General features: G+C 36.2%; 1 protein-coding gene across 1 annotated transcript in view; it reads right to left on the bottom strand.

The window, feature by feature from the left end:
- Window positions 1–18,518, bottom strand: part of asic1 (acid sensing ion channel subunit 1) — a 188,307-nt gene that overhangs the window by 158,667 nt on the left and 11,122 nt on the right. Inside the window, exon 2 of the mRNA XM_005807554.2 lies at window positions 15,412–15,607. Within this exon, the coding sequence (XP_005807611.1) occupies window positions 15,412–15,607 (196 nt within the window). The remainder of the gene's footprint in view (window positions 1–15,411; window positions 15,608–18,518) is intronic.

Genomic DNA, 18,518 nt, shown 5'->3' with positions numbered 1-18,518 from the left:
CATCACCAATAATGACAACTGTGAACCTACAAAGACCTACAAAGACCTGATCATTTACCTAAAGTTAACGGTCAGGCAAGGAGAGGACAGCTAATGTGTCAACAGGGCAACTATTACTTCTGCATGCTACAAGTCAAAAAGTAAAACCTCTAGTGTTTGTCACAAGCCATGAAGGGGAAGGTCTTCTGGTGAAATCAGACCAAACTGAAACTTTTTGGATAGCCTTAATTAACCCTCTAGATCACTCTGAGCACATTATGCCCACAGTGAAACATGGTGGTGGCTACATTGGGCTGTGGGATTATTTGTCTACTGCAAACACACAAAGGCTGGTCAGTGTTGATTGGCAAAAAAAAAAAAGCTGTTGTAGGTTTCAGAAGACTTCAGATTCAGAAGGAGGTTCAACTTCTAGCACAACAATACTTAAAAACAGCCAGAGCTACAATGTAATCGTTTGATCAAACTGTGGTAGAATAAGCAGACCTGGGGCGTGCTGAAGGGATAGCGCGACCCACGTTTGGAGGCCTTGAGTCCTTGACGCGGCCATCGCGGGTTCGATTCCCTGACCCGGTGACATTTACCACATGTCTCCCCCCTTTTCCTTCCCCGTTTCCTGTCAGCCTACTTTCATATAAGGGACACTAGAGCCCACAAAAGACCCCCTGGAGGGGAGGATGAAAAAAAAAAAGAATAAGCAGACCTAAAACCAACTAAGAAGTTATGAGACCGTTAAAATTTGTTGTAGTCAGTCATGCATCATCTAATCTGACTGAACTATTTTGTAAAGAACATGAAAAAACTGCTGCCTCTAACTGTGCAAAGCTGGACATATTCCACATAAATGCCATAAAAAAAAATTAAATCAACAGCAGCAATACATCTACTTCTTCAAGGGAATATTATTAAACTTATAAAACCTAAATGACATTGAATAAGGTCAGTTTTTTAAAACATTGGCAAAGACAGTCTGTGCCGTGATTGTACAGTTTCACAAAGCAAGATAGCCCACTTAACGTTACTGACGTCAACCTTAAAGAACAAAAATGGTATTTTCAAATCTTAAAGGTCAAAAATACAAATCTTTAGAGCTTTGATCAGTTTAGGTTTAAGATAAGCCGTTCCATCCCCCAAGATTACAGATCCTATAAATGTTTGTCAAGAATGTCACGTATTTAAATCTAAAGCTCTTCAAATAAAGGTAAAGTTTCTATGTTCGTAACTCTGGCAGTAAACTAAATACTGCGACAAATCCGAGCATTAAGCCTCGTTTCTGTTATGTCCAGCTCTAAGGGTTTTAAAGCTGTATATTTGGTATTGTTCTTTTTGAACTTACGGTTTTATTTTGTGCGCTAATTTTCAGTTTCATTTCAGACAAGTTAACTTCCTGAGATTCTCTCCGATAATCAGACTCTGCCAAACCCTTATGCTATCCACCTGTGTCTCTGTCTTTCTTTCTTTGTCTATTTTTACCTCACTGTCTGCAGCTTTTCCTTGCCAGTTTGTCTTCATCCTTTCTATCAAGCATTCAAGCCTTTGTTCCAACTTTCTCTTCCATCTTGATTTCTTGGACTTGGATCCCTCTGCTTGGACAGGATTTTTTTGTACTCGCCTTGGACTGTATTAAAGAATTACAGATTTCATACAGCTGTGTTGACCTTTTGCTGAGATCAGATTGTTTTCACATGAAAGTGGTGGTCGATTCAATGAAAATTAAGGAAATTGAGGCTGATTTATCAGTACAACCTTAGCAAAAATTTTACTTTATTTTGTCCTTTTGACTCAAAATTTAGCTCAAGCAATGACTCAGCATTTTAGCCACATTTGGACACCAATGTGCTTCCTTAAGATTCAGATTCTGCTCTTTATTCATGTCCTAATGGGCAATTAATTTTACTGCAGGTCAATGAAAACAACAAAAGCAACAACACTCCAACAAATGGCTAGAAATATAAACAGTTGAAAAGTATATTGAATGATTTAGAGAGCTTCAAATTTTCATATGAAAAAAGATGCACCAATGTGGTTAGCTTACTTTACCACATCCCACAATGCAACACAAACCTGCCTACAGGAAGGTGTTTGGATCCAGATTGCAGTGTTCACATGGTAGTTGATTTGGATCACAGTCAGATCACGTTCACACCATAAACGAAGCGCTCTAGAGTTGGTTTGGGAAACCATTTGGAGGAGGCTGCCTTCAGAAGGATTCGGTCAGCACCCTTGTTGTCATGTTCACATCCATACAAACGAACCCCACCAAGGGATGAAATGAACTAGTTTGTGGACTAAACAGCTGAAGTGATAATAGCCCAAGTTGATTCTTTTCAGCCTTATCTAAAGTCTTCTTTAGACAAGGCTGAGATAAAAATGTATCCTGGGGGAGATATAACTGAGTCAACAGGAAAGTTCAACTAAGCAGATATTCAAACATCAGCGGGGGATGGGGGCTGGGCAGCATGCTGACACACAAGACTCCTCAAATCCCTCAAAACAGAAAATATGCTGTGAGGCCTCGACAGAGTGAAACTTTTCACAGCATACTGAGCTCTACTTGTTTACCTTTTACTCACACCAACACAGGGGGTCAAACACTGGATAACAGAGCAAGTCAAACCCCAGAGTAGCTTGAACGTAGTGCTTCTGTTTGGAAAAAGTGAAAAAAATACTCTATCTGGTCATGAAGACTACAACGCAACCTTCCTCCTCCTCCCATAAACAATCATCCCTGTACTTATGTACCCAGCCGTTTTGCTCCTTCAGTAAGCAGAAGCATAAAGTTGGTGACAGATTAATTGTACACTAGCTGTATTTTAAGCTTTGGTTCATCTCTGCTGTCAGCTTCCAGCCACTGATTTGTAACCTGGCCTTGGCAAAGTTGCTGTAGCTGTCAGTCTGCCATTACGACAAAAATACTTTCCAATATTAAAAGAAGTGCTGCAGCAGCTACAGTAACTGCAACCCATAGACATATTTCCCCATAAATAACAAATGCAGCGCTGAAATTATTACATGTTTATTCATGCACATGCAGCACAGTAATGCAAACACAATCAAAGGCAGAAAAAAAGGCAGGAGCAGCTGAGCTGCACCAGATTACTAAATTACAAACTGGCAACTTTTCAGACTCAAAAGAGAGAGCTACATTTAAAAATAGCATGACCTTTGCTTTTCAGAGATTTAACTAACAAAGTTGCTCGTCAGCACAACCAGAACTCTTAAAGTTGGATATTGAATCTGGAATTTTACTGATTACTGTTTGTGTGCACAAGCCTGAGATAAGTGCATAACCAGCCCACACACACACACTCACGCCAACGAATGCACACACACGTTTTAAATCCTGAATGGAGATATAAATTAGATGGACTGCATGAATGTGCTGCCTGCTCCTTTCTGTGGTTTCCACATGGTAATCTAGGCTGGTGTGAATTGTGGATTCAGCAATATTTGAGGGAGGTCTGATGCTTTCCAATTTTTTTCCAGTAGCACCTGTGGTGATAGAAAATAAAAAATAAATAACAGTGACATTTTAATCAAGCAGGATGAGATGATGAGAGTTTTTTTTTTTAAGTTAAAATAAAGATGATGTTTATTTCCAGCAAAAACAAAAATAGAATTAAGTATGGAACACCTGATCAATAAAATCATGCTTATAACTTTTTGATCGGTAACATGATGTTTTGATTTAGATTTATTCAGACCATCGGACATAATGACATCATGTTTGGCAAAGGCCTGATATTGAGTCATTCATTTTATTCAGGTGTTTTGGAGCAGGGCTGCATCTAAACCCTGCAGGACAGTAAATGTCCAGGAGGAGCAAAGCATGTATTTATACATTATAAAACAGTCAGAAAATTGTATCTTGTAACATTTTAAATGTTAATTCAAAGAGCTCACTCAAAGTAGAAGTATCAGGCATCCGCTTCTGTGTTATGGTCCAAATTCATCTTTAAATAATGCATCATTTGCTGCACTGATAGTTGGAATCTGAAACTTGATTTGCTATTATTAGCCAATTCTCATCAGCAATTTTACAGTCCACTGAAGTTAAGAACTAACAACACTCGATACGTACTTTGTTCAATAATTTATATTCTAACAAAATGTCCTCCTTGCCATTCTTTATGTTAATTTTTCCCTCATTAAAATTCAGCTTCCATCCAGACTAATGGCCTTCAGCCTTTCAAAAGATGAAATGGTAAACGTTGATGAAAAGTAGTCCCTGTAATCAACAGTTCTGAATATTATCTTCTCAAATAATAAATAAAAGAAAGAAGGTATAGGCTGGCATTGAAGTCAAGGGTTTTAGAAATTTTAGGTGTCATTAATATGCATCCTAATTTTCACTGTCTTGCACTGTTAACTGAGCTAATGCAAGGCATGAATTCTGCAAAAATTACCTGTGAGGGGAATCAGTACCAGCTGTCTGTGGCCAAACTGCGCTAGTTTTTATTCCAGTAGCATGTTCTGAGAAAGTAAAATCTTCCACTGGTGCATATTTATTCTGTGACAAAAGTAACTTGCAATTTCTTCAAATCACTGCTATATCAATTATTTCCACCCCAAGAAATTCCTACAAACTACTTTTACTTCTTAATTTATACTGCACTTTTGAAATTCTCATGGTGTTGATTAGTCATCCAGAACTTCTCCTGCTGTATACATACAGTCTCTTCAAAATGAGAAAAACAAGAGAGCATGCCATTCAAGAAAGGCAGAGGAGGGCTACAAGGAAATTATATGTATGGTAAGAAGAATCAACAGGTTTAAAAGAACTGAAGCAATGACAAAGGAAGATGAGGAAGTTTTTTTTGTTAAATCCTCTGGAGCTCAAAGAACTGCAACTAACAGCCATCTTAGTGTCACCAAGACTTCATCACTTTTATGTCAAGGCTTTGATATTCATCTTTAATACAAAATCATAAAGCACCAGTCAGAAATGCTTTACTTTCTTACAGTCACTTATTCTTTATATCACAGTATAAACAGTATTTACTCAGAATATCGATCCTTTTTGATGCTTTATGATAGAAAATCCATTTTCTTGTGCTGTTTTATCGTGCGGTGATATTTAAAAAATTTGAAAAGTGCAATTTAAAAACAAGAAAAATATCTTTAACATAAAACATCTTTATAATATGTTGTGAATCTACTCGCCTCTATTTGTTTACCATTATGAGTTTAATCTGACGAAAAGCTATGTCAGTCTAAAACGTAAGTCTGCAACGCAGCAATATCTGATATTTAATCAAAGTTTCAGGATCTGGTTTTGACTTTTAAAACATTTGAGTCGTACAACGTCTTCAATCGAGCTCTGATAATAGAACAAGTCTGAGTTTACAAAAAATTTTAAAAATAAAGTTGTGCTCAGAACAACTGCAACACATTGTGTGAGAAGTTTGAAATGACTAGGCTGTCAAGATTAATTTTGATGGACAATAAACTCTGAAAGATCAATAAACTTCTAATGAACATTTAACACTTGAAGACATTTTAAATATCCAAAATAAAGAACAATACAACAGGAACAGCAAATGAAATTAATTATGAAGTCTCTGTAAGCTAAATTGTCCTTCCAAAAAAAGGTTAGTTGAGCCCAAAACACCAAACAAAAGACTTTATTCGTCCAGTTTTTGGTAGAAAGCGAAAGAAAACAGAAAAATGATCAATTGTGCAAATAGAAATTATTAAGCTAGTTTTAATTTAGAACAAGTTTAGAAACGAAATCTCAATGAAACATTTTAAATAGTTATGGACATGGCAGAATCATGTAAATACTCAAGAAACTGGTGGATATTCTATGTTATAATAAATAAATAGCTATTGCATTTATTTGCCCTTAAGTTCACTTCCACTAGTCCTTCATCCGTTAAGTACTGTAAGTCTGAAAAACATATAAAAAGATTTCTTTTTTAAATATTTCTCTCTTTTTATTCTGTGGAATGGTGTCTCTTATTGAAACAAAAAAGTAAAAAAAAAAAAAACAATAAAATTCTGATCCCAACTTTTTGACAGCTGAATCTTTTAAGATTAACTGCAAAACCTTGAACAACATGCACAACAACCAATGGCTGTTCTGCTGCCTGCAGGCATTGGTGCTGGAACAGACGAAAGCAAGGACACACAGAGGTTGTGGGTGCCTTGAGTGACAAGCCTCTGTTCTCATCAGAAAAATATCTAAAGCATCTTTTATTAATTCAGATGAAAACGCCGCTGAGTGACTGAATCGCTGACTAACTGGGGCAGATACAACATGTGGATTCTGCTGTTGCAGCGACATCAAAAAACAGATCATCACAAGACTTCTGAGCCGGGAAACCACAGATGTACTTCACAAAGAGAACAATAGGATTTATCAGCAGCGAAAGACTTCGTTCTGCGCTGTTTATAGATACTTCATCACTTTCTATTGTTAGATTTTCTTCAGTTTATGTAAACTGTTTTCATTTAATACAGGGCTCTTTAAGTTCATTTAATTTAACTAGAAAACTTCGTGGTCACTATTTCAGACTCTGGAAAACCAATTAACTTAATCTTAATATTTGACATATTTGGAAGTAAGAAGAAAAATTATCTGTAGAAGAATACATGAACAGTTTTTTTTTCTAATCACAACCAACAATTTCTAATTTGTTTCCATACAATGAAACATCAACACCTAAAACGAGAGAGATGGGAATCAAAGGCTGGGTGTTTTTTATGATAGGACATCTACCAGGAAGACAATGGAAAAAATAATTAAGACATGCCTGGTGAGATAAAAACCCATCAGGACACAGTGCAGCTTCATCTTCCTTTTTTCACACTTTTTCTCTCCAGACACAGAAGTGCAAGATGACAGCTGTACCCTGTCATCCGCAGGATGAAGAAACATCTTTTTGACCCGTCTGTCATTCATCCCCTCCGGTCTTAAATTCAATAATACAGTTAGGACAAAAGCTATATCATAAAATCAGAGGGAACAGCATGGACTCCTATGGCAACCATCATCCATCAGCAGATGTAATCATCAGAGTCAAATTCAAATGCCAAAACCATTAATCACATTTTTCTTCAATTAATTCAAATGTGGTAGAGAAGAATGAAATTTTCCGATAGCAATGTACCATGGCAGACTATTAAGCTTCTAAAAGAACGGCTAAATTACAAACATGATGGAGAGAGGACAAAGAGAAGGGGAAAAAAAGTGTTCTTCACTAATATGACTGGGTGGTAATTAGCTGCCTAATAAAGCAGGCTGCCACCTGTCAGTACCGTGTGAATAATAACTCAAACTATCTGCAGAATTTCAGCCTTGCGTCTGCTGTTTGTGCACCGGTGTGGAGAATACCCAGATCTGTTCACCGGGACGGCCGAGTCCTGCTTCATATTCTGCTGCTGAGCTGGAATTCTTCAGGCCCGTCCACTGCATGTCTCGCATCGACATTCAGCGTGGCCAAACCAACCACAGCTGGAAATGAGCCTCAGTCTGGCACAGATCATTACCACAGGCAGCCAAAGTCCTAAAAACTTCTACATGCATATCTGGTCCAGCACACCTGAACCAACTGGCTGAATTCCCGGTTCGGCATGTCATCCGCCTGGTAACGAACCGTTCATCTGATTCAAACATGTTGGTGAAATTAGCTCTTTGGGACTGGATGTAACAATAATATTGATAACAAATCATTTTGACAAAACTGAAATAATCCTATCTTAGACTGGTACGTAATTCAATGTAAAATAGTGTGTTGCTTTGAGGTTTAATTAATATTAGGCCTCCACAATGTCAGGAAATATGTGAATGTGATAATTGCTGCTGAATATTTGCACGGTGGGATAAGAATAACTAAACTTTTCCTAAATTTTCCCACCAGTGCCCACAACCCACTCTGAGTTTTGGCATCTACAATATTGGGCTTATTCTGGCAACTTCTGCCAAGCACTTAAATCATTTTTGAATATCAACTAGGGTTGTTTGCTTTCCAGAGACCTCACACTTTCTGAAACATTTTTCTGGTTTCAATTAGAAATACTTGAGTTTTGAAAAACAGAATTTATCCTTATAATATGGTGTAAAATATGAGCGTCACAGCAGAGTAACTTATTGATTAATAAGAATACAGGAAACAACAAAAAATAGGGTAAAAAAAGAAAAACAAATCTCCTGGCCCTGCAGAATCAATTCAGTCGAGATGCATCAAGGGCAAACTGCTAATCTTCTCTAACAGCATAAGCAGTCATTTTGCTCGTATTTTATTCATTTTCCAGAGAGGTAAACAGATTTTGAGATTAAGAATTTGTTCTACAACCATATGGTCTCATAGGCCATAACATTCGGCAAACAATACCTTAAACTATTCACATATGCAATCATGAATATTTAAAACCAAGGACAATAAGTATGTCACAGTCATCACAAGCCAAAACAAAGAGGTAACCATCAGTAGCTGCGTCTCCATTACAAATATGCACAAAACTTTAACATTCCACTAATGAAAAAAAATATGCAACTGTGTTTTTTTTCATTAAATAAGAAATGCAGTTAAAATCGCATGTTAATAATTTTGTTCAGGAGATAAAACATTAAAAAACCTGCAGCGCCATCATCATCCTACCACTTCCTGTCGTCTTTTTCCTGTTGTTCATGTGATTCATATGATGCAAAAAAGGTTTTTCCATTACAGTTTTGCAAAATAAACCAATTTTGATAAGACCAAAAAAATACCTCAACCCAATGCCAAAACCTTTTATTGAAATACAAGGTTTTTTTTCTAAATTAGCATGAATCAATTCAGCAAATTTATTTTAGAAATTTCAAAATTCCACAATTGGAGAGTCAATGGAAATGTGGCTAATGTTTGTATTTAATGTTTCCTGTTCAGTGTGTGTGTGTGTTTTTGCATGTTAAGCCCAGGGTTTAAAGGTCACCAGTTTGAATCCTGGCTGGAGCTTTTCTGTGTGGACTCTCCTGTTCTCTCCGTGTCTGCAGAGTGGGTTTCTCTCTGCAGGGGTTTCCACCCACGGTCCACACTCACGTGCTTAAAGGTCAACTACTGATTCTAAACTGACCTCAGGTGTGAGAGTGAGCATGCATGGTTGTTAACACAAACTGCTTGTACAGTTCAGTTAATCGTTTTTCTACCACTCTCACCTTCTGCGTGCCTCCCCCCCCCCCCACAAACACACACCAGGCCGGGTTACACGGATTAAACCACTTCTTAGATCCATTCATGCTCTGAATTTTGCTTTCATCTTCGTTTCACCCTCTGTCCCTGAACCCTTTCCGACTCCACATACTCATCACCAGCCTATCTTATATAAATAAAGACATGGCCTTCGTTTTGTAATTAAAAGTATGACCATGGGGTCAGATGGGGTGCATTATTTATGCAGGGGATGCGAGTTCTCCAAATCCCTCTGACAGATAATTGTCGCCTGTTATCATTGCTTTCCTCTCTGCTGGGATGGAGGCTCCAGGCAGTTCACCCATGGCCACATTTTATGGTGTGTGTTTTTATAGCTCAGTTTGTAACTTTAATAGCATAATATTAATTTTTTTTTGTTAGAGTCATTACTGTTTGAATTGTGACACATATTCCAGTTTCACATTTAAATGACAAATGAGCAAACAGTGGTGAAGTTGAGAAACAGAGCACAAGCACGCCTGGGGAAAATATCAAAAATTAAAATATGTCTTGAAATGAGTAATTACAAAATCTTTTTACCTAATAAGTAGATTTTTGTCCCTAGAAAAGAATAAGAGAAAAATTAGTGTCAGGGAAGGCCAGCAGTCTTGTTACCCTAAAAGAGAAATTGTTTTCTTTTTTTGTTTTCATTAGAAAATCATTCATTACTCAGCAACAACCTAATAGATCCATGTCTTTGAGTTCTACAGTAATAGCAAATTGATTGAATTATCCTCAGGAGGGAAAAGGGTGGGAATTAGCCAGCCAGCCAAAAAAAGAACAGCAGAATCATCAGCTTCAAGCTGATGGATGAGACCAGAATAGAAATAAATAAGAAAGAGTAGAACAAAGGGGAAATCTGTCAGAAACAGTTGATGATTATACGGATTTATGGCATGTTTCAGGGATTTATAAATGACCATCCGCTCCAAAAATTCTGAGACACACAGGTTATCGGATCCCGGCGAGCTGATTTAAGTTATGCATCAGTAATAAACCTACAAAGTACAAAAAAAACCTTTTGCAGCTCGAAACCTACACAGAACAAAATAATCAAAGCAACCCAGCCAGGAAAACAGTTCCTGCCTCCAAAGGATGAACTTCTAAACTAAAACCAAAAAAAAGCAAAATGAATTTTCAAATTTCATGACTGAATTCTCTAAGAAGACAAAACAAGTCCTGCATAAAGCTAACATATTGCTTTAGACAGTTTGTGAACTTCAATCCGAGAGCAGGATTTCTCTACTGATCCCGTCTCTTTACTCTACAAACGGAGAAATCTGAATATCAATGGAGAAATAAAAAAAGTCAGGTGTTTATTGGAATCAATAAACATTTCAAGTCAAGAATAATTTAACAAGATCTCCACATTCTGATTTATGTGCACACAATGTTTGTACCTTGAAGAATAACACACATGTATTCTTACTTCTTGGGTCTGTTGAATAATAGTTTTCTACTCTAATGTACATTTTTTTATTACATTACATTTCTTAAAAACAGACTTTGTTAAGTTTTTCTTTTCTTTGCTTGTCATCTCTTGTTTTCTTAGTTCCAGCCGTTGACTGGTTAAATTTATTCCACATTGACATTGCAGTCAAGCAGATTGTAGAACAGACTGGGAAATAGCAGTCTGCCACATTTATCTAACAATCACCGCAGAACTGTTAGATTCACCTATGATGTCAAAGAGTGTAATATCAGTGACTGCATCCAAGATATATTTCTATGCTGATGACTCTGTCATTTATACAGCAGCAGTTTCCTGAAATCAACTATCGAAGATTTTACAGGAAGCTTTTCTGAACAGACATCTATACTGAAACTGATTGCTTTTCAACTCAAATAAGACTAAATGTAGGACAATAATGTGTCATGATAAGGCAGGTGTCTATCACAAATGATGGTATAAGCCTGATTTAAAAAAAAAAAGTTATTTAATGCTAATGTTGGCCATTTCTTAAAAACCTAAACGATATTTATGTCAAGATCAGCCAGAAAAACTTGCACCATCTTTTCTTTTTGTTTTTTTGCTGCAGTATGCATCTTCCCTACTGAAAAGCTCAGTGCACCATTCTGCATTTCACCTATTCAGGCTCTCGGACTCAATCCTGCACCTTGTACAAACCTTAATGATGGATTTCTTTAGGTCAAAAGAGAAAAATGTGCATGTTCCTGATTACTGTAACGACTGTCAGTGCTCAGAATTGGCAGAGAATTTGGTCAAATTGACGCTTTCTTTTGTTTCATGTTTTTAGAATAAAATATATAAGATAAGATTTATTGTCATCAACAGATTACAACGAGATTGAGATTTGCTCGATTCGAGTTAAGATGCAGGTTATGTGTATATACATAATATACAAAGATAAAGAAATAAATAGTACAAAATGAGAAATAAATAGACATAATAATAAAATAGAAGAATTACTTTATTCATCCCAGCAGGGAAATTATTTGTAGTATATGTATTAATAGAATAACATAATAAGAAGACCCAGATATCCTGAAAAAAATTACAAAAATGACAAAAAAGCTAAAGAAATTTAAATTTTTGTTTATTTTTGTTGGATTTGTAGAAAAACATTTTAAAAAGTTATAACAGAACAGTTTTTGTCTGTTTTGTAAATCAGTACAAAACATTTTTTGTTGAATTGGTTTTCTTCTGTCACGTCTGTTCAGTTTTAAAATGGATAAAATAACTTGTGACATCAGTAAAAATGACTGTAAACTGTGATTATAGTCAGAGTTGAGATCTTCTTCAAATCTCTCAAGGTTGCAGCTTTTATCCTGTCTGGCGCTTCTACAGCTGGAGGACAAATGACGCCAGTAACATAGAAGAAACCTTTGTTGCTTGTAGTAAAAATAATACCACTACATACATATATCAAACTGATTGATGGATTATAATGTGTGTCAAAGACTTCTGTATGTTTTCTAATCTGTCCAGTGCAGCCAAACATCACTGCAACCCATTTTAAAAAAAATATTTTCTCTACCTTGATTTGTTAGTGGAGAAGCAGACATTTTGGGGAATAAATGAGTGGAAAGAAGAGACATGCCACGCTGCATTGTGTAGGGAAAACTAGAAGACAGCTGGAGAAGGGAGATACACAGGAGCTCTGTGGTCTTTGGGAGGTTAAATGAGCACAAAGCTGGGTGTCCACCGATAGTACTTCTTTGTTGCTGCTGTTGTGGCAGCTGTTATTTTGTGCCTTTGTGTCTCTTTGGAGCACTTGACCATTATGTCCAGTTACATCCCAAGTCTTTGTTGTTACCTAGGCTTCAGTCTCTGTATATCTACTCCTTTCTCTCTTGGTCATCTGTCTTTCTCTTGGACTCCCTGCTAGCACCCGCAGGGTGAGCCTCACAAAGTTAGAGTTTTCGCTGCAGATTGAGGTCTGTCGCTGTTGCCTTTGAGTGTTCAAAGTGGAAAAACACTTACAGGAATATTATCTGCAGCAGGCTCCCCAGAGCTCAAGATTGTACAACTGACTTTGTGACAGTTCACATGTCACTCATGTAGAAATAAAGCCATAGATACTAAAATGATGATACGTTTTGATCACACAACTTTCTATTTTTTATGTAGCTTATGTCAGGTGTTCAGTCTCTTGTGTCTGCCCTTTATGTTTTGTACATGCTAATCCAAGTATATTCATAGGTATATTATTTTTTTCTTTTATTTATAATGACCCTTATCCCCTTATCCTCCATGGTATGCTTTGACCTTTGGTTGGCCTTTTTGTTTTTAGGTTTAAACACAAACGCCTCTGCCGCAGCACGCTGCTGGTTTTGGTTTAATAAATAATGAGTCCTTCTGTTTCCCATCCACCAAACTGTGAACATATACCTAGAGTCTTCTGTGCAACTTTGACTCCCTGCTATGTTAGCATCAACTTCTGCTGTTGTTGAGACTGTAAAATATATGAATCGAAGTTATTAAGCTTACAAGTTTATTTTACATTTAAACATCCAGCCATATATGATGAAATATAATCTAAAATCAAAGCTTTTTGGTAATTTGTCAAGTTAAAGCAACTTTATTCCCATTTTCTGCTTCTGACGAAGCAGTATAATGTATCGATGTCCGTTAGCAAAACACATCATAGACGCTGAGAACAAACCTGCAGAAGCTCCACACAGTGAGAATCAGGTTTGCTGTTATCATTTCTTTTTGTCACACTTTCTATCACACTGGAGATTCTTTCCGCACCATTAGTTACTTTCTGCTGAGCTGTTCACCCATTTCCTCTACTGCTAATAATACAGTACAGCCATATTATGCACCATCTGCCATAAACACAACTACCTAGACTTAATGTGAACACATCAGCAGATTAGAGGAGCCAAATGATGTGGGTATTGCTGTACTACATGCTTTTATAGGAATGGGGGTTGGAGGATCCTGAGATGTTTCACCCTTAAGAAACTATGAAGGGCACAGAGGGATAGATTTCCAAAAATATATTAATTCGATTTATATTTCTCATAAGACGCAGAAATGGTAAGACATCACTCATCTTCACTAAAAATCTGTTTGAGCATTTGTTCAAAATACACCCATGTTAATGTGAAAACAAACGTGCTGCAGAAATATTTACCATGGCTTCTGCTCCTATTTGCAATGGAAATAGTCACAATTATGAAAACTATAAACATTTAAAGAGAAGTATTTAACATGTACGAAAAATTAAAACAATGTCAACATGTAGACAGGACAGATACACACAAATGTATCTCGACAGTTTGATGAAATGTTCACAGTTTTCCTGTAAAATAATGATGAGTTTTAATGTTTTATTTACATTCAGTATTTTTCACTTGATGTTAAAACGCCTCCTGCTTACTTCTAGAGGACTCTGAGGGACGCTTATGTTACCGACCTGCTTCTAATCAAACTAAACACCGTAGCAGTGAAACATTACACCACGTTTTGTTTTGGCGTTACACATCTCTGCCTTTTAGATCAAAAACTGTGTTTCACAAAGATCAAAAACTAAATACAAATGGTCACCCAAAGGAGTTCTATCAAGGCTGTATTTTCAAAAGTTTAATTTTACTTAAACTTCGCTGAGATGATTTTCTGCTGTGACTTAGTGGTATTAAAAAAAAAACTCTACTACTGTAAATGACTGGTTAAGGAAATTGAAATCATCTATTCAACACACTTTTAAAGATGTCGTTAATGATATGCCACAAATGTGCAAAGAAATATCGGCCTCCTTCAATACTTTGTTGCACAGAATTTAAAGTCTAATTGAGAATCAATGCACTTATCAGTCCTGCATCAATAGCAATAAGCAGCCCTTTTCCAACAAGCCCTATGAGGCATTTTATTACAACTGCGGAGCAATGACAGAAGAAAATGACTAAATTGCTGGTGCTGTAAACAAGAGCCGAAGCAAAACGTCACAATTTCTACTGAAGAAGATTAGACAATTTTAAGAAAACACATTATGATGTTTTTCAGCTCTTCTGAAGGAGTTGCATAACTTTTAATTAACTGTTGCAAATACACATGGCATAAGAGACTGTTGCATATCGAGTGGTGTGTCTTTCCGTTAGTCACACCCTTTTTATCAAATGTTGAGCAAAAATGTTTTAAACGTAGCATTTTATGTCATTAAAATATTTTCTATATGCAAGAGAAAGTAAGAATTGTTCCACAATGCTCACATCATAAAGACCTTTAAAAAATAACGAAAAAAACACCCCCAAAAGAAAAACAGTAGCAATACCAACCATGTGTTACAAATATGCTCATAAAACCACTCTGCTGACTGCAGAAATATAAAATCTTACCAAGTATTTTTGAATAGTTTCTAGTAAAAATATCTTAGTAACATTTCAGCAAGACAGGAGCTTGTTTTAAGTCAATAATGCCTTAATATTGATGAAAGAATACTAATTCCACTGGCAGATTATTTCACTTATAACATGACATTTTTCACATTTTTTTATTTTTTTATTAATCCTTTATTTAACCAGGTAAACCCCGTTGAGATCTAGATCTCATTTTCAAGAGGGACCTGGGCAAAAAATTTGCAATAAAATGTTATTAGTGAAATAATCTGCCAGTGGGACCAGTGTTCTTTCATCAAAATTAAGGCATTATTGACTCTAAACAAGCGCCAATGTCTCGCTGAAAAGTTAATTGTAAGTTAGTTTTGTCACTAGAAAATAGTCAGAAATCTTTGGTAATAGTTTGTGCTTTTGCAGTGTAAGTATTAAGACTTACCACTTTGAAGTGTTCAGCGCTGCACTCCGTCCCTCTGTAGGAGCAAGACAGCAGCATTTCCTTAATATCGTGGCCCGTTCGCTCGTAGAATTCACGCATGTTGAAGGGTCTGGGCCTGTAGTCGGCAAAGTCCGTCTTCTCCTTCAAGATCTTCAGAACACTTTCCTCAACCAGATGTGGGTCCCGAATTTCATACCTGGACAGAGAGGCACTCAACTTAATACATAAAACAAGACACTCAAAAGAACTTTTTAATCCAAAACAGTCCTTCCTCTAATCATTTAGAAAAGTAAGGGAAACAATGGTGATAATAAAACTAGTTTAAAATAAAAAGTAAGGCAGAAAAGCTGCAAAAACTGTGTAATTTTAGCCCGTTCTTTTCAAATGTCTTCTATAAAATTAAAGCATCTCTTTGTGTTAGTTGTTTTATTCAAAAGATATTTCTCAACACCCGGAAGAGGAACTTGTCTGAGTTGCGTCTTTAAAGTGCAAAAATAAAATAATGCATCAGTGAAATTTGCATACAGACAAGAACTTATGCAGAAAAATATGCATGACTAAGCTCAGGTAAACATACTGAGGAACGGTCATCGATGAAAGTCAACATGAACTGCAGATATCTTGCAAAAGTAAAACTTGCAACTTCCCTCACAGTGGTCCGTAAGCAAGGTTGTTTAAAAAAAGACAATTATAAAATCTTTTAGTTCTAATAAAGAAAGGCAGTACAGATTTTCAAAAAAGAATACTAATAGAAAAGAATATGTCACATATATAAAGATGTAAGAAGTCCTCCATAGCAAAGTAGTGGCGAAAAAAGATTTAGTGGTTAATAATGAATTACAACAATAATTTCTGATAAAAGTGCCATTCATTCTGTCCAGTTAGATTTTTATAACTTTGCAATTTTGCTGATGTAGTTCCCAACTTCTTCTTCCACAGAAACAATCCGTCTGCCTCAGGATACCAACCAGGCGTGAAGTTTCACCTCCGTTGGGGACATTTTGAAACCACTTTGACAGCACAATGACTTAAAATAATTTTCTATATTCTGGCCAGTCCATTGTAACACAATGTGGATCTTCGCGTCAATTAAATTATGTTAATTGATATGTGATTGTTATTTGGGTCACATTTCATACTCGTTTAGTTTAAAATATGATATAATTGTATTTTAATATGCATGGGATTTAAGCATTTTTATTAATCGTAATGGATAACTTATGAAAATACTTAACTACAAAGAACAGCAAACTGATGGGTTTTGGTAAAGAGGTCTGAAATGGTTTGTTTGGGATTGTTGGGTAAGAAATGTGGCGATGAACCGGCAAAGGATTGAAGTGAGAAGGGGTCAGAATAAACATCTGCTAAAGATAACGTAAAGTTTACATAACCATCACAACAGAGGACAGATATTATCTGGTTAAAGATGTTGAATCCGAGTCATAAGATTTTTAAACATTCTGATTACCTTAACTCAACTGGAACCATGCTCTTCTTTAGAAGCAGCATTATTTTATATTGCATTACAACAAAATATTTCAGCTTCCTAAGCTGTTTTTCTTCTTTAATAATTTTAGATATGCTTTGTGAAAAAGTTTGCAAATAAATTGGGGTCACATTTCACAGAAAAATTCCTTGTATAGGTAAATCTGCAATTACTGAAAAGCAAATATCCTGGGGTCCACTGTACACTTAGCTCCAGCACTGCACTGCAGCAATTCACACCCCTCCCCCACATTCAGCTCCTTCAGACTAGCCAGCAGCAATTAGTAGCCACATCTCCTGGTGGAACTACATCTGCTGTGCTCATTATACAAGCTGCTTCTCAGTGCAACACTAGTAAAAACATTGTTAAAGAATAAATAGAGGCGCGACGTTATGATGACTTCCTGAAGGCCGAGCTTCAGAAAGAGCAGGAGTTTTTAAAAAGACAGTCCCCCAATTTCAAGATGTTAAATTACAAAGTCAAATTTCTTTTAAGACATATTTTTTACATATATATATATATATATATATATATATATATATAGCAACTGAAGATAACATAGTTAGTTGATTGTGCTATAAAATGTCATTATCTGCCCGGAAAACACTAATACTGCCCCTTTAAATAAAACTTTGTGTAACAAAACACATAGTTAATTTCTTTTGTTCAGGCTCAGTTTATTGTCCATAAAACACATGACTAAGAATGACTAATGATGAATATGTTGGTCTAAACACTTTGGGAACCATTTATAATATTTCTCAATTAGGAAACTAGCATCATTCACAGAACCAAATGCACCTCAATTAAGCAGAATGGGCCTCTGATGACCTCTCAGGAGCAATGACCCATCAGTGGAGCAAGCACCCAAATTATGAAGAGCTCATTTTAAGCACTGTAGAAAAGAACAAGTGAAACACGCAAACTGAGGAACACGGAAAATGATTTGTGCTTTTTTTTTAGGAAATAACTGATAACTATTAATTTATTCATTGAATGAAAAATGTAACGGAAACAGTGGCAGTCATCCCATTAAACAGTTCATGTATCATGCTATTGTGATAATTTTGGATTGCTCAATTTACACTTACACGCATCAATAGCTCTTTTTCTAAAGCCAAAGGATTCAAAATTATAAGTTAAAATAAGAGAAAGTTTAAACAATAAATCTGTCCAAAGCTTTGTTGATGCTGACACTCAGCTTATTTCTTTTTTACATGGGCAGTACTTCAAATCATTATTAGTGGAAAAAACTAAATGAGATTTTTTTAAATTTCACAAGGTCAGTCTGTTTGGGCTTAGAAAAGAGATGAAAGAAAATTAGAGAGCACTTCCTTAATATTAAACCACAGATCAATTTTGTTTCATTTCCCAACTCTCTTGCAAGCACCTTCATATGTTCCACAGTGGACACGGTGGGCTTGCATACACGCCTCAGACTCAGAATATGAATGCCACGCGGAGTGTGGTGTAATTTGAAAGGGGGGTAATTTTCTTTTTCTGTTTGCAACTGAACAGAGATTTAGGTCAGTCATGCTTCATGCTGGATGAAGTTAATATGAGTGAGAACACTGCGGCTGGCGTTACAGTCGAAGTGAATGCCACACAGTAAGTCATATTG

Source organism: Xiphophorus maculatus, chromosome 20 (assembly GCF_002775205.1).
Source record: "Xiphophorus maculatus strain JP 163 A chromosome 20, X_maculatus-5.0-male, whole genome shotgun sequence".
NCBI classification, from domain to species: domain Eukaryota; kingdom Metazoa; phylum Chordata; class Actinopteri; order Cyprinodontiformes; family Poeciliidae; genus Xiphophorus; species Xiphophorus maculatus.
The sequence above is the reverse complement of the archived record's forward strand: the minus strand, read 5'-3'. Positions and strand labels throughout refer to the sequence as shown.